The following is a 16,273-nucleotide window of genomic DNA, read 5'->3' as shown; positions in this document are numbered from 1 at the left end:
TAGTTAACTAGTGTCGTCATGGAGAAAGAACAGAGCCATTAAGCATTAGACAGATTGTTGGGTTAGTTAACTACGTGGTCATGGGGAATTAGAACAGAGCATTAGACAGACTGTTGGGATTATAGATAACCTATGTGGTCATTGGGGATAGAACAGAGCATTAGACAGATGTTGGCGTAGGTTAAACTTAGTGGCCATGGGGATTTAGCACAGAGCATTAGACAGACTGTTGGTTTAATTAACTAGTGGCCATGGGGATAGAAAAGAGCGTTAGACAGACTGTTGGGTAGTTAACTAGTGTCCATGAGGATAGAACAGAGCTTTAGACAGACTGTTGGGTTAGTTAACTAGTGGTCATGGGGATAGAACAGAGCATTAGACAGACTGTTGGGTTAGTTAAATCTACTGGCCATGGGGATAAAACAGAGCATTAGGACAGACTGTTGGGTTAGTTAACTAGTGGCCATGGGGATAGAACAGAGCATTAGACAGACTGTTGGGTAGTTAACTAGTGGTCATGGGGATAGAACAGAGCATTAGACAGACTGTTGGGTTAGTTAACTAGTGGTCATGGGGGTTAGTTAACTAGTGGTCATGGGGAAAGAACAGAGCATTAGACAGACTGTTGGGTTAGTTAACTAGTGGTCATGGGGATAGAACAGAGCATTAGACAGACTGTTGGGTTAGATAACTAGTGGTCATGGGGATAGAACAGAGCATTAGACAGACTGTTGGGTTAGTTAACTAGTGGCCATGGGGATAGAACAGAGCATTAGACAGACTGTTGGGTTAATTAACTAGTGGCCATGGGGATAGAACAGAGCGTTAGACAGACTGTTGGGTTAGTTAACTAGTGGCCATGGGGATAATTAACTAGTGGCCATGGGGATAGTTAACTAGTGGCCATGGGGATAGAACAGAGCATTAGACAGACTGTTGGGTTAGTTAACTAGTGGTCATGGGGATAGAACAGAGCATTAGACAGACTGTTGGGTTAGTTAACTAGTGGCCATGGGGATAGAACAGAGCGTTAGACAGACTGTTGGGTTAGTTAACTAGTGGTCATGGGGATAGAACAGAGTGTTAGACAGACTGTTGGGTTAGTTAACTAGTGGTCATGGGGATAGTTAACTAGTGGCCATGGGGATAGAACAGAGCATTAGACAGACTGTTGGGTTAGTTAACTAGTGGTCATGGGGATAGAACAGAGCATTAGACAGACTGTTGGGTTAGTTAACTAGTGGCCATGGGGATAGAACAGAGCATTAGACAGACTGTTGGGTTAGTTAACTAGTGTCCATGGGGATAGAACAGAGCGTTAGACAGACTGTTGGGTTAGTTAACTAGTGGTCATGGGGATAGAACAGAGCATTAGACAGACTGTTGGGTTAGTTAACTCTACTGGCCATGGGGATAAAACAGAGCATTAGACAGACTGTTGGGTTAGTTAACTAGTGGTCATGGGGATAGAACAGAGCATTAGACAGACTGTTGGGTTAGTTAACTAGTGGTCATGGGGATAGAACAGAGCATTAGACAGACTGTTGGGTTAGTTAACTAGTGGTCATGGGGATAGAACAGAGCGTTAGACAGACTGTTGGGTTTGTTAACTAGTGGTCATGGGGATAGAACAGAGCATTAGACAGACTGTTGGGTTAGTTAACTAGTGTCCATGGGGATAGAACAGAGCGTTAGACAGACTGTTGGGTTAGTTAACTAGTGGTCATGGGGATAGAACAGAGCATTAGACAGACTGTTGGGTTAGTTAACTAGTGGTCATGGGGGTTAGTTAACTAGTGGTCATGGGGAAAGAACAGAGCATTAGACAGATTGTTGGGTTAGTTAACTAGTGGTCATGGGGATAGAACAGAGCATTAGACAGACTGTTGGGTTAGATAACTAGTGGTCATGGGGATAGAACAGAGCATTAGACAGACTGTTGGGTTAGTTAACTAGTGGCCATGGGGATAGAACAGAGCATTAGACAGACTGTTGGGTTAATTAACTAGTGGCCATGGGGATAGAAAAGAGCGTTAGACAGACTGTTGGGTTAGTTAACTAGTGGCCATGAGGATAGAACAGAGCTTTAGACAGACTGTTGGGTTAGTTAACTAGTGGTCATGGGGATAGAACAGAGCATTAGACAGACTGTTGGGTTAGTTAAATCTACTGGCCATGGGGATAAAACAGAGCATTAGACAGACTGTTGGGTTAGTTAACTAGTGGTCATGGGGATAGAACAGAGCATTAGACAGACTGTTGGGTTAGTTAACTAGTGGTCATGGGGATAGAACAGAGCATTAGACAGACTGTTGGGTTAGTTAACTAGTGGTCATGGGGGTTAGTTAACTAGTGGTCATGGGGAAAGAACAGAGCATTAGACAGACTGTTGGGTTAGTTAACTAGTGGTCATGGGGATAGAACAGAGCATTAGACAGACTGTTGGGTTAGATAACTAGTGGTCATGGGGATAGAACAGAGCATTAGACAGACTGTTGGGTTAGTTAACTAGTGGCCATGGGGATAGAACAGAGCATTAGACAGACTGTTGGGTTAATTAACTAGTGGCCATGGGGATAGAACAGAGTGTTAGACAGACTGTTGGTTTAGTTAACTAGTGGCCATGGGGATAATTAACTAGTGGCCATGGGGATAGTTAACTAGTGGCCATGGGGATAGAACAGAGCATTAGACAGACTGTTGGGTTAGTTAACTAGTGGTCATGGGGATAGAACAGAGCATTAGACAGACTGTTGGGTTAGTTAACTAGTGGCCATGGGGATAGAACAGAGCGTTAGACAGACTGTTGGGTTAGTTAACTAGTGGTCATGGGGATAGAACAGAGTGTTAGACAGACTGTTGCGTTAGTTAACTAGTGGTCATGGGGATAGTTAACTAGTGGCCATGGGGATAGAACAGAGCATTAGACAGACTGTTGGGTTAGTTAACTAGTGGTCATGGGGATAGAACAGAGCATTAGACAGACTGTTGGGTTAGTTAACTAGTGGCCATGGGGATAGAACAGAGCATTAGACAGACTGTTGGGTTAGTTAACTAGTGTCCATGGGGATAGAACAGAGCGTTAGACAGACTGTTGGGTTAGTTAACTAGTGGTCATGGGGATAGAACAGAGCATTAGACAGACTGTTGGGTTAGTTAACTCTACTGGCCATGGGGATAAAACAGAGCATTAGACAGACTGTTGGGTTAGTTAACTAGTGGTCATGGGGATAGAACAGAGCATTAGACAGACTGTTGGGTTAGTTAACTAGTGGTCATGGGGATAGAACAGAGCATTAGACAGACTGTTGGGTTAGTTAACTAGTGGTCATGGGGGTTAGTTAACTAGTGGTCATGGGGAAAGAACAGAGCATTAGACAGACTGTTGGGTTAGTTAACTAGTGGCCATGGGGATAATTAACTAGTGGCCATGGGGATAGTTAACTAGTGGCCATGGGGATAGAACAGAGCATTAGACAGACTGTTGGGTTAGTTAACTAGTGGCCATGGGGATAGAACAGAGCATTAGACAGACTGTTGGGTTAGTTAACTAGTGGTCATGGGGATAGAACAGAGCGTTAGACAGACTGTTGGGTTTGTTAACTAGTGGTCATGGGGATAGAACAGAGCATTAGACAGACTGTTGGGTTAGTTAACTAGTGGCCATGGGGATAGAACAGAGCATTAGACAGACTGTTGGGTTAGTTAACTCTACTGGCCATGGGGATAAAACAGAGCATTAGACAGTCTGTTGGGTTAGTTAACTAGTGGTCATGGGGATAGAACAGAGCATTAGACAGACTGTTGGGTTAGTTAACTAGTGGTCATGGGGATAGAACAGAGCATTAGACAGACTGTTGGGTTAGTTAACTAGTGGTCATGGGGGTTAGTTAACTAGTGGTCATGGGGAAAGAACAGAGCATTAGACAGACTGTTGGGTTAGTTAACTAGTGGCCATGGGGATAATTAACTAGTGGCCATGGGGATAGTTAACTAGTGGCCATGGGGATAGAACAGAGCATTAGACAGACTGTTGGGTTAGTTAACTAGTGGTCATGGGGATAGAACAGAGCGTTAGACAGACTGTTGGGTTTGTTAACTAGTGGTCATGGGGATAGAACAGAGCATTAGACAGACTGTTGGGTTAGTTAACTAGTGGCCATGGGGATAGAACAGAGCATTAGACAGACTGTTGGGTTAGTTAACTCTACTGGCCATGGGGATAAAACAGAGCATTAGACAGTCTGTTGGGTTAGTTAACTAGTGGTCATGGGGATAGAACAGAGCATTAGACAGACTGTTGGGTTAGTTAACTAGTGGTCATGGGGATAGAACAGAGCATTAGACAGACTGTTGGGTTAGTTAACTAGTGGTCATGGGGGTTAGTTAACTAGTGGTCATGGGGAAAGAACAGAGCATTAGACAGACTGTTGGGTTAGTTAACTAGTGGCCATGGGGATAATTAACTAGTGGCCATGGGGATAGTTAACTAGTGGCCATGGGGATAGAACAGAGCATTAGACAGACTGTTGGGTTAGTTAACTAGTGGCCATGGGGATAGAACAGAGCATTAGACAGACTGTTGGGTTAGTTAACTAGTGGTCATGGGGATAGAACAGAGCGTTAGACAGACTGTTGGGTTTGTTAACTAGTGGTCATGGGGATAGAACAGAGCATTAGACAGACTGTTGGGTTAGTTAACTAGTGGCCATGGGGATAGAACAGAGCATTAGACAGACTGTTGGGTTAGTTAACTCTACTGGCCATGGGGATAAAACAGAGCATTAGACAGACTGTTGGGTTAGTTAACTAGTGGTCATGGGGATAGAACAGAGCATTAGACAGACTGTTGGGTTAGTTAACTAGTGGTCATGGGGATAGAACAGAGCATTAGACAGACTGTTGGGTTAGTTAACTAGTGGTCATGGGGGTTAGTTAACTAGTGGTCATGGGGATAGAACAGAGCATTAGACAGTCTGTTGGGTTAGATAACTAGTGGTCATGGGGATAGAACAGAGCATTAGACAGACTGTTGGGTTAGTTAACTAGTGGCCATGGGGATAAAACAGAGCATTAGACAGACTGTTGGGTTAGTTAACTAGTGGTCATGGGGATAGAACAGAGCATTAGACAGACTGTTGGGTTAGTTAACTAGTGGTCATGGGGATAGAACAGAGCATTAGACAGACTGTTGGGTTAGTTAACTAGTGGTCATGGGAGTTAGTTAACTAGTGGTCATGGGGAAAGAACAGAGCATTAGACAGACTGTTGGGTTAGTTAACTAGTGGTCATGGGGATAGAACAGAGCATTAGACAGACTGTTGGGTTAATTAACTAGTGGCCATGGGGATAGAAAAGAGCGTTAGACAGACTGTTGGGTTAGTTAACTAGTGGCCATGAGGATAGAACAGAGCTTTAGACAGACTGTTGGGTTAGTTAACTAGTGGTCATGGGGATAGAACAGAGTGTTAGACAGACTGTTGGGTTAGTTAACTAGTGGCCATGGGGATAGTTAACTAGTGGCCATGGGAATAGAACAGAGCATTAGACAGACTGTTGGGTTAGTTAACTAGTGGTCATGGGGATAGAACAGAGCGTTAGACAGACTGTTGGGTTTGTTAACTAGTGGTCATGGGGATAGTTAACTAGTGGCCATGGGGATAGAACAGAGTGTTAGACAGACTGTTGGGTTAGTTAACTAGTGGTCATGGGGGTTAGTTAACTAGTGGTCATGGGGAAAGAACAGAGCATTAGACAGACTGTTGGGTTAGTTAACTAGTGGTCATGGGGATAGAACAGAGCATTAGACAGACTGTTGGGTTAGATAACTAGTGGTCATGGGGATAGAACAGAGCATTCGACAGACTGTTGGGTTAGTTAACTAGTGGCCATGGGGATAATTAACTAGTGGCCATGGGGATAGAACAGAGCATTAGACAGACTGTTGGGTTAGTTAACTAGTGTCCATGGGGATAGAACAGAGCGTTAGACAGACTGTTGGGTTAGTTAACTAGTGGTCATGGGGATAGAACAGAGCATTAGACAGACTGTTGGGTTAGTTAACTCTACTGGCCATGGGGATAAAACAGAGCATTAGACAGACTGTTGGGTTAGTTAACTAGTGGTCATGGGGATAGAACAGAGCATTAGACAGACTGTTGGGTTAGTTAACTAGTGGTCATGGGGGTTAGTTAACTAGTGGTCATGGGGAAAGAACAGAGCATTAGACAGACTGTTGGGTTAGTTAACTAGTGGCCATGGGGATAATTAACTAGTGGCCATGGGGATAGTTAACTAGTGGCCATGGGGATAGAACAGAGCATTAGACAGACTGTTGGGTTAGTTAACTAGTGGCCATGGGGATAGAACAGAGCATTAGACAGACTGTTGGGTTAGTTAACTAGTGGTCATGGGGATAGAACAGAGCGTTAGACAGACTGTTGGGTTTGTTAACTAGTGGTCATGGGGATAGAACAGAGCATTAGACAGACTGTTGGGTTAGTTAACTAGTGGCCATGGGGATAGAACAGAGCATTAGACAGACTGTTGGGTTAGTTAACTCTACTGGCCATGGGGATAAAACAGAGCATTAGACAGTCTGTTGGGTTAGTTAACTAGTGGTCATGGGGATAGAACAGAGCATTAGACAGACTGTTGGGTTAGTTAACTAGTGGTCATGGGGATAGAACAGAGCATTAGACAGACTGTTGGGTTAGTTAACTAGTGGTCATGGGGGTTAGTTAACTAGTGGTCATGGGGAAAGAACAGAGCATTAGACAGACTGTTGGGTTAGTTAACTAGTGGCCATGGGGATAATTAACTAGTGGCCATGGGGATAGTTAACTAGTGGCCATGGGGATAGAACAGAGCATTAGACAGACTGTTGGGTTAGTTAACTAGTGGCCATGGGGATAGAACAGAGCATTAGACAGACTGTTGGGTTAGTTAACTAGTGGTCATGGGGATAGAACAGAGCGTTAGACAGACTGTTGGGTTTGTTAACTAGTGGTCATGGGGATAGAACAGAGCATTAGACAGACTGTTGGGTTAGTTAACTAGTGGCCATGGGGATAGAACAGAGCATTAGACAGACTGTTGGGTTAGTTAACTCTACTGGCCATGGGGATAAAACAGAGCATTAGACAGACTGTTGGGTTAGTTAACTAGTGGTCATGGGGATAGAACAGAGCATTAGACAGACTGTTGGGTTAGTTAACTAGTTGTCATGGGGATAGAACAGAGCATTAGACAGACTGTTGGGTTAGTTAACTAGTGGTCATGGGGGTTAGTTAACTAGTGGTCATGGGGATAGAACAGAGCATTAGACAGTCTGTTGGGTTAGATAACTAGTGGTCATGGGGATAGAACAGAGCATTAGACAGACTGTTGGGTTAGTTAACTAGTGGCCATGGGGATAAAACAGAGCATTAGACAGACTGTTGGGTTAGTTAACTAGTGGTCATGGGGATAGAACAGAGCATTAGACAGACTGTTGGGTTAGTTAACTAGTGGTCATGGGGATAGAACAGAGCATTAGACAGACTGTTGGGTTAGTTAACTAGTGGTCATGGGAGTTAGTTAACTAGTGGTCATGGGGAAAGAACAGAGCATTAGACAGACTGTTGGGTTAGTTAACTAGTGGTCATGGGGATAGAACAGAGCATTAGACAGACTGTTGGGTTAATTAACTAGTGGCCATGGGGATAGAAAAGAGCGTTAGACAGACTGTTGGGTTAGTTAACTAGTGGCCATGAGGATAGAACAGAGCTTTAGACAGACTGTTGGGTTAGTTAACTAGTGGTCATGGGGATAGAACAGAGTGTTAGACAGACTGTTGGGTTAGTTAACTAGTGGCCATGGGGATAGTTAACTAGTGGCCATGGGAATAGAACAGAGCATTAGACAGACTGTTGGGTTAGTTAACTAGTGGCCATGGGGATAGAACAGAGCATTAGACAGACTGTTGGGTTAGTTAACTAGTGGTCATGGGGATAGAACAGAGCGTTAGACAGACTGTTGGGTTTGTTAACTAGTGGTCATGGGGATAGTTAACTAGTGGCCATGGGGATAGAACAGAGTGTTAGACAGACTGTTGGGTTAGTTAACTAGTGGTCATGGGGGTTAGTTAACTAGTGGTCATGGGGAAAGAACAGAGCATTAGACAGACTGTTGGGTTAGTTAACTAGTGGTCATGGGGATAGAACAGAGCATTAGACAGACTGTTGGGTTAGATAACTAGTGGTCATGGGGATAGAACAGAGCATTCGACAGACTGTTGGGTTAGTTAACTAGTGGCCATGGGGATAATTAACAAGTGGCCATGGGGATAGTTAACTAGTGGCCATGGGAATAGAACAGAGCATTAGACAGACTGTTGGGTTAGTTAACTAGTGGCCATGGGGATAGAACAGAGCATTAGACAGACTGTTGGGTTTGTTAACTAGTGGTCATGGGGATAGAACAGAGCATTAGACAGACTGTTGGGTTAGTTAACTAGTGGCCATGGGGATAGAACAGAGTGTTAGACAGACTGTTGGGTTAGTTAACTAGTGTCCATGGGGATAGAACAGAGCGTTAGACAGACTGTTTGGTTAGTTAACTAGTGGTCATGGGGATAGAACAGAGCATTAGACAGACTGTTGGGTTAGTTAACTCTACTGGCCATGGGGATAAAACAGAGCATTAGACAGACTGTTGGGTTAGTTAACTAGTGGTCATGGGGATAGAACAGAGCATTAGACAGACTGTTGGGTTAGTTAACTAGTGGTCATGGGGATAGAACAGAGCATTAGACAGACTGTTGGGTTAGTTAACTAGTGGTCATGGGGGTTAGTTAACTAGTGGTCATGGGGAAAGAACAGAGCATTAGACAGACTGTTGGGTTAGTTAACTAGTGGTCATGGGGATAGAACAGAGCATTAGACAGACTGTTGGGTTAGATAACTAGTGGTCATGGGGATAGAACAGAGCATTAGACAGACTGTTGGGTTAGTTAACTAGTGGCCATGGGGATAGAACAGAGCATTAGACAGACTGTTGGGCTAATTAACTAGTGGCCATGGGGATAGAAAAGAGCGTTAGACAGACTGTTGGGTTAGTTAACTAGTGGTCATGGGGATAGAACAGAGCATTAGACAGACTGTTGGGTTAGTTAACTCTACTGGCCATGGGGATAAAACAGAGCATTAGACAGACTGTTGGGTTAGTTAACTAGTGGTCATGGGGATAGAACAGAGCATTAGACAGACTGTTGGGTTAGTTAACTAGTGGTCATGGGGATAGAACAGAGCATTAGACAGACTGTTGGGTTAGTTAACTAGTGGTCATGGGGGTTAGTTAACTAGTGGTCATGGGGAAAGAACAGAGCATTAGACAGACTGTTGGGTTAGTTAACTAGTGGTCATGGGGATAGAACAGAGCATTAGACAGACTGTTGGGTTAGATAACTAGTGGTCATGGGGATAGAACAGAGCATTAGACAGACTGTTGGGTTAGTTAACTAGTGGCCATGGGGATAGAACAGAGCATTAGACAGACTGTTGGGTTAATTAACTAGTGGTCATGGGGATAGAACAGAGCATTAGACAGACTGTTGGGTTAGTTAACTCTACTGGCCATGGGGATAAAACAGAGCATTAGACAGACTGTTGGGTTAATTAACTAGTGGCCATGGGGATAGAACAGAGCATTAGACAGACTGTTGGGTTAATTAACTAGTGGCCATGGGGATAGAACAGAGTGTTAGACAGACTGTTGGTTTAGTTAACTAGTGGCCATGGGGATAATTAACTAGTGGCCATGGGGATAGTTAACTAGTGGCCATGGGGATAGAACAGAGCATTAGACAGACTGTTGGGTTAGTTAACTAGTGGTCATGGGGATAGAACAGAGCATTAGACAGACTGTTGGGTTAGTTAACTAGTGGCCATGGGGATAGAACAGAGCGTTAGACAGACTGTTGGGTTAGTTAACTAGTGGCCATGGGGATAGAACAGAGCGTTAGACAGACTGTTGGGTTAGTTAACTAGTGGTCATGGGGATAGAACAGAGTGTTAGACAGACTGTTGGGTTAGTTAACTAGTGGTCATGGGGATAGTTAACTAGTGGTCATGGGGATAGAACAGAGCATTAGACAGACTGTTGGGTTAGTTAACTAGTGGCCATGGGGATAGAACAGAGTGTTAGACAGACTGTTGGGTTAGTTAACTAGTGTCCATGGGGATAGAACAGAGCGTTAGACAGACTGTTGGGTTAGTTAACTCTACTGGCCATGGGGATAAAACAGAGCATTAGACAGACTGTTGGGTTAGTTAACTAGTGGTCATGGGGATAGAACAGAGCATTAGACAGACTGTTGGGTTAGTTAACTAGTGGTCATGGGGGTTAGTTAACTAGTGGTCATGGGGAAAGAACAGAGCATTAGACAGACTGTTGGGTTAGTTAACTAGTGGTCATGGGGATAGAACAGAGCATTAGACAGACTGTTGGGTTAGTTAACTAGTGGTCATGGGGATAGAACAGAGCATTAGACAGACTGTTGGGTTAGTTAACTAGTGGTCATGGGGGTTAGTTAACTAGTGGTCATGGGGAAAGAACAGAGCATTAGAAAGACTGTTGGGTTAGTTAACTAGTGGTCATGGGGATAGAACAGAGCATTAGACAGACTGTTGGGTTAGATAACTAGTGGTCATGGGGATAGAACAGAGCATTAGACAGACTGTTGGGTTAGTTAACTAGTGGCCATGGGGTTAGAACAGAGCATTAGACAGACTGTTGGGTTAATTAACTAGTGGCCATGGGGATAGAAAAGAGCGTTAGACAGACTGTTGGGTTAGTTAACTAGTGGCCATGAGGATAGAACAGAGCTTTAGACAGACTGTTGGGTTAGTTAACTAGTGGTCATGGGGATAGAACAGAGCATTAGACAGACTGTTGAGTTAGTTAACTAGTGGTCATGGGGATAGAACAGAGTGTTAGACAGACTGTTGGGTTAGTTAACTAGTGGCCATGGGGATAGTTAACTAGTGGCCATGGGAATAGAACAGAGCATTAGACAGACTGTTGGGTTAGTTAACTAGTGGCCATGGGGATAGAACAGAGCATTAGACAGACTGTTGGGTTAGTTAACTAGTGGCCATGGGGATAGAACAGAGTGTTAGACAGACTGTTGGGTTAGTTAACTAGTGGCCATGGGGATAGAACAGAGCATTAGACAGACTGTTGGGTTAGTTAACTAGTGGCCATGGGGATAGAACAGAGTGTTAGACAGACTGTTGGGTTAGTTAACTAGTGGCCATGGGGATAGTTAACTAGTGGCCATGGGGATAGTTACCTAGTGGCCATGGGGATAGAACAGAGCATTAGACAGACTGTTGGGTTAGTTAACTAGTGGTCATGGGGATAGAACAGAGTGTTAGACAGACTGTTGGGTTAGTTAACTAGTGGTCATGGGGATAGAACAGAGTGTTAGACAGACTGTTGGGTTAGTTAACTCAACTTGCCATGGGGATAGAACAGAGCATTAGACAGACTGTTGGGTTAGTTAACTAGTGGCCATGGGGATAGTTAACTAGTGGCCATGGGGATAGTTAACTAGTGGCCATGGGGATAGAACAGCGCATTAGACAGACTGTTGGGTTAGTTAACTAGTGGTCATGGGGATAGAACAGAGCATTAGACAGACTGTTGGGTTAGTTAACTCTACTGGCCATGGGGATAGAACAGAGCGTTAGACAGACTGCTGGGTTAGTTAACTAGTGGTCATGGGGATAGAACAGAGCGTTAGACAGACTGTTGGGTTAGTTAACTAGTGGCCATGGGGATAGTTAACTAGTGGCCATGGGGATAGTTAACTAGTGGCCATGGGGATAGAACAGAGTGTTAGACAGACTGTTTGGGTTAGTTAACTAGTGGCCATGGGGATAGAACAGAGCATTAGACAGACTGTTGGGTTAGATAACTAGTGGTCATGGGGATAGAACAGAGCATTAGACAGACTGTTGGGTTAGTTAACTCAACTTGCCATGGGGATAGAACAGAGCATTAGACAGACTGTTGGGTTAGTTAACTAGTGGCCATGGGGATAGAACAGAGTGTTAGACAGACTGTTGGGTTAGTTAACTAGTGGCCATGGGGATAGTTAACTAGTGGCCATGGGGATAGTTAACTAGTGGCCATGGGGATAGAACAGAGCATTAGACAGACTGTTGGGTTAGTTAACTAGTGGTCATGGGGATAGAACAGAGCATTAGACAGACTGTTGGGTTAGTTAACTAGTGGCCATGGGGATAGAACAGAGCGTTAGACTGTTGGGTTAGTTAACTAGTGGCCATGGGGAAAGAACAGAGCATTAGACAGACTGTTGGGTTAGTTAACTAGTGGTCATGGGGATAGAACAGAGCATTAGACAGACTGTTGGGTTAGTTAACTAGTGGCCATGGGGATAGTTAACTAGTGGCCATGTGGATAGAACAGAGTATTAGACAGACTGTTGGGTTAGTTAACTAGTGGTCATGGGGATTGAACAGAGCATTAGACAGACTGTTGGGTTAGTTAACTAGTGGCCATGGGGATAGAACAGAGTGTTAGACAGACTGTTGGGTTAGTTAACTTGTGGTCATGGGGATAGAACAGAGTGTTAGACAGACTGTTGGGTTAGTTAACTAGTGGCAATGGGGATAGAACAGAGTGTTAGACAGACTGTTGGGTTAGTTAACTAGTGGCCATGGGGATAGTTAACTAGTGGCCATGGGGATAGAACAGAGCATTAGACAGACTGGTGGGTTAGTTAACTAGTGGTTATGGGGATAGAACAGAGTGTTAGACAGACTGTTGGGTTAGTTAACTAGTGGTCATGGGGATAGAACAGAGTGTTAGACAGACTGTTGGGTTAGTTAACTAGTGGCAATGGGGATAGAACAGAGTGTTAGACAGACTGTTGGGTTAGTTAACTAGTGGTCATGGGGATAGAACAGAGTGTTAGACAGACTGTTGGATTAGTTAACTAGTGGTCATGGGGATAGAACAGAGCATTAGACAGACTGTTGGGTTAGTTAACTAGTGGTCATGGGGATAAAACAGAGCATTAGACAGACTGTTGGGTTAGTTAACTAGTGGCCATGGGGATAGAACAGAGTGTTAGACAGACTGTTGGATTAGTTAACTAGTGGTCATGGGGATAGAACAGAGCATTAGACAGACTGTTGGGTTAGTTAACTAGTGGTCATGGGGATAAAACAGAGCATTAGACAGACTGTTGGGTTAGTTAACTAGTGGTCATGGGGATAGAACAGAGTGTTAGACAGACTGTTGGATTAGTTAACTAGTGGTCATGGGGATAGAACAGAGCATTAGACAGACTGTTGGGTTAGTAAACTAGTGGTCATGGGGATAGAACAGAGTGTTAGACAGACTGTTGGGTTAGTTAACTAGGGGTCATGGGGATAGAACAGAGCATTAGACAGACTGTTGGGTTAGTTAATAGCCACTTCTGAAAGCCTGGCTTCCCTTGCTGATCTCTGATGCCTAGTGAGAACAGTGGATAGACAACACTGTGTGGGCTTGATTAATAAAATCCCCTCTCTCCCCCACGTTCCCTCTCTCCCCAGTCTCACTCCTTCGTTCCCTCTTTCCCTGGCCTCCCTCCTTGTCGGCAGCCAGCTCCAATTAGCCTAATTAAAGAGGGCGGAAGCTGTTCCTCTACCAGCGTGCCGCCAAGCCTGGGTGAGCGCAATCACAGACAAAGGATTAGCAGCCATTCTGTTTGATTACCATTATAACTACAGCAGTCACAGTGTGGAGCGCTAACACTAGCGGTGTCACTAAATTAGCCAGGGGATTAGGTTCTGGTAGCAAAAACAGTCTCTACAGAATAGGATGTCTGCTTTACTCAATGACAAGGCAAATAATGACAATATGCAAAGTCTATAATTGGCTTTCTAATGTGTCGGCTAGTGGAGTTAGTCTCGCTTTGCATGTAAGTAGCCTACTGTATCTCTTGCTCAAACAGAACAGGAGCACAATGAACTGAGCAGAGGACAGCTAATAGAAGAAAGCTGACAGTCTCAGATCTTCTTAACTACAGGGGAATTCATCAGCATACACTGAACATCATGCAGCGTTATTTATAATAATGCTGAGACAGCGCAGCTCTCTTTACAAAGACATGAATGGAGACTCATCATTTGAAGTACTGTCATAAATGCTGCCGGTCATGTTCAATAGGGTCTTACAGTGTGGCAGACATATACAAGTCCCTTTCAAATGTGAAGAGTGGTCAGATGTGTGTGTGTCTCTCGTACCTCTGTTGTTGGCCATGCTGCGCTGTAGGATCTGCTCCACCCTCACAGCCATGTCAGACATGTTCTGGGCGATAGCCTGGATCCTCTCCACCAGACCAATCGGCTGGATCCTGCCAACACACACACACACACAAACAGACACACACACGGGAATGACCATCAATAGGGCACATGCAGGCACAGGTGAATTAAGTGTTAGGCATGTCTTCTTTTTCTTATTGATGTGATCATTTCTGCCATGTCTTTCCCCATGACAACCCACCGAGCACACACTGGTTGAATGAATCGTTTGTTTCTAGTCATTTCAATGAAATTACGTTGAACCAACGTGGAATAGATGTTGAATTGATGTCTGTGCCCAGTGGGAATGCAAATTCAATCTTTATCCTTTATCTCAGTCCTTAAAGTCCCTGGAAACATCTAGAAAAAGAAACATAGAAGGCTACGTCTTTCATCTAAGTCCACCCTCCTACAGTATATGCTTACTTTTTCCTCCCAAAAGAGAAGAGCTTCAACAAGTAGAGGAAATGATAATTGTGTGGAACTTGGTTGGAGCGTGAAATAAAAAAAAGCTTTAAAACTGACACAATTTATTTGTTGAGGTGAAAAAGTGACTCAGCACATTAAAGCAGGCCCTTGGGAAACTGAGAAGAGAGCTCAATTAGGTTGTTAGCAAATGCATTTTATGGCAGCTGACTGCCATGGCTTGTTGTTGCCATGTTAGTGTTGGCAAAACAATCAGAAGAAAAGAGAGGGTGAGAAAGAAAGAGAAAAGGAGACAGCAATAGAAAGAGGGAGATAGCTGAGTTCAGGGCTATCTCAGGCACTAGCAGTGAAAACTGGAAGGTGCCCAGGGAACTCCAAGCTGAAGCATTATGGCAGTGTGAACATTTTGAACTTGCTTTGGCTCCCTTCCGGTAAAAACAGAAATCTCAGCCCTAGCTGATGTAACAAAGGTCCAAAGAGGCACAGAGATTTCCAGCTGTCTTTATGGAGCCATGATGATTATGTATAATCTCAATGCAGTCAGTCAGCCGCCTGGGCCCCACAGTATAAAAGAACAGTACTCCTGTGTGTGCTGTAGAGAACTGAGGTCTAAATGTTCTCACGGGCATAGCCATGGCTAAGCAAGGCCTCTGAGACAGAATTATCTATCACCAGTCCATTCAGCCTCTATCTGTTACTTCTATACTGGGTCTTCCCAAGGCTGCTGTGACCTGGTCAGGGAGGCTGAGGACCCTCCAATAGGATTGATGCTGGCCTTAAGGAGTACTACTGTACTATAGATGGACTCTGCAGAGCTGAAGACACTGTTTATCAGGGAGTATCAACCAGAGCCAAATCAATACCTGGGGTCTAACAGCCTGTCATATCAATGAGACACTTACTGTACACAGTGTTCAACACTGGCCTTTTGCTTTTGTTCAAACTGTACAGCTTTATGTAACATATGCATTTAAATGAATGGTTGGGAGTTTTTTTGTTGGAAGAAACGGGCAATGGTCTAGACCAGTGCTTTTGGTATAAGTGTATGAGCATGGGTGTGGTATGTGTGTCTAAAATGTTGCATTACTTTGCGTAAAATCCCCCTCTAATATCACTTGACCATGTACTGCCCTACGGGCAAGTGTTAGCCATCACTTCCTATTCCCTCCTATGAGGCAGCATGTCAGAACAGATGAGAGCCAGACACAGACAGAGCTGTCCTCTACACAGCACCAGACTGCAGCACAGACTGATCAGTATAGGAAACATTCCTGTGGCCAGACAGATAATCCTGTCCTCCCTCTATAGAACACCACTAATACATTTACAATGGGCGTCTGGCCCTGGAGAACCATATACAGCATTAAAGAGAGCGAGACGGCTGATTCCTTTTTAAAGACCTAACAGCGGACTCTGAATGGCTCTGGGTTCTTTGTTTGTATCTGTTAAACTGCACCTTGGCTGAATTCTGAGCAGGTCACCAAGCA

General features: G+C 44.2%; 1 protein-coding gene across 3 annotated transcripts in view; it reads right to left on the bottom strand.

Annotated features, from left to right (window-relative positions):
• Nucleotides 1-16,273, bottom strand: part of LOC115171395 (alpha-1,6-mannosylglycoprotein 6-beta-N-acetylglucosaminyltransferase B) — a 150,434-nt gene that overhangs the window by 114,933 nt on the left and 19,228 nt on the right. For all 3 annotated transcript variants that reach the window (XM_029728163.1, XM_029728164.1, XM_029728165.1), the window contains one exon: nucleotides 14,301-14,410. In XM_029728163.1, coding sequence (XP_029584023.1) covers nucleotides 14,301-14,410 — 110 coding nt within the window. The remainder of the gene's footprint in view (nucleotides 1-14,300; nucleotides 14,411-16,273) is intronic.

This window comes from Salmo trutta, chromosome 32 (assembly GCF_901001165.1).
Source record: "Salmo trutta chromosome 32, fSalTru1.1, whole genome shotgun sequence".
Taxonomy (NCBI): Eukaryota; Metazoa; Chordata; class Actinopteri; order Salmoniformes; family Salmonidae; genus Salmo; species Salmo trutta.
Note: the sequence above shows the minus strand (reverse complement) of the source record. Positions and strands in the feature narration are given on the sequence as shown.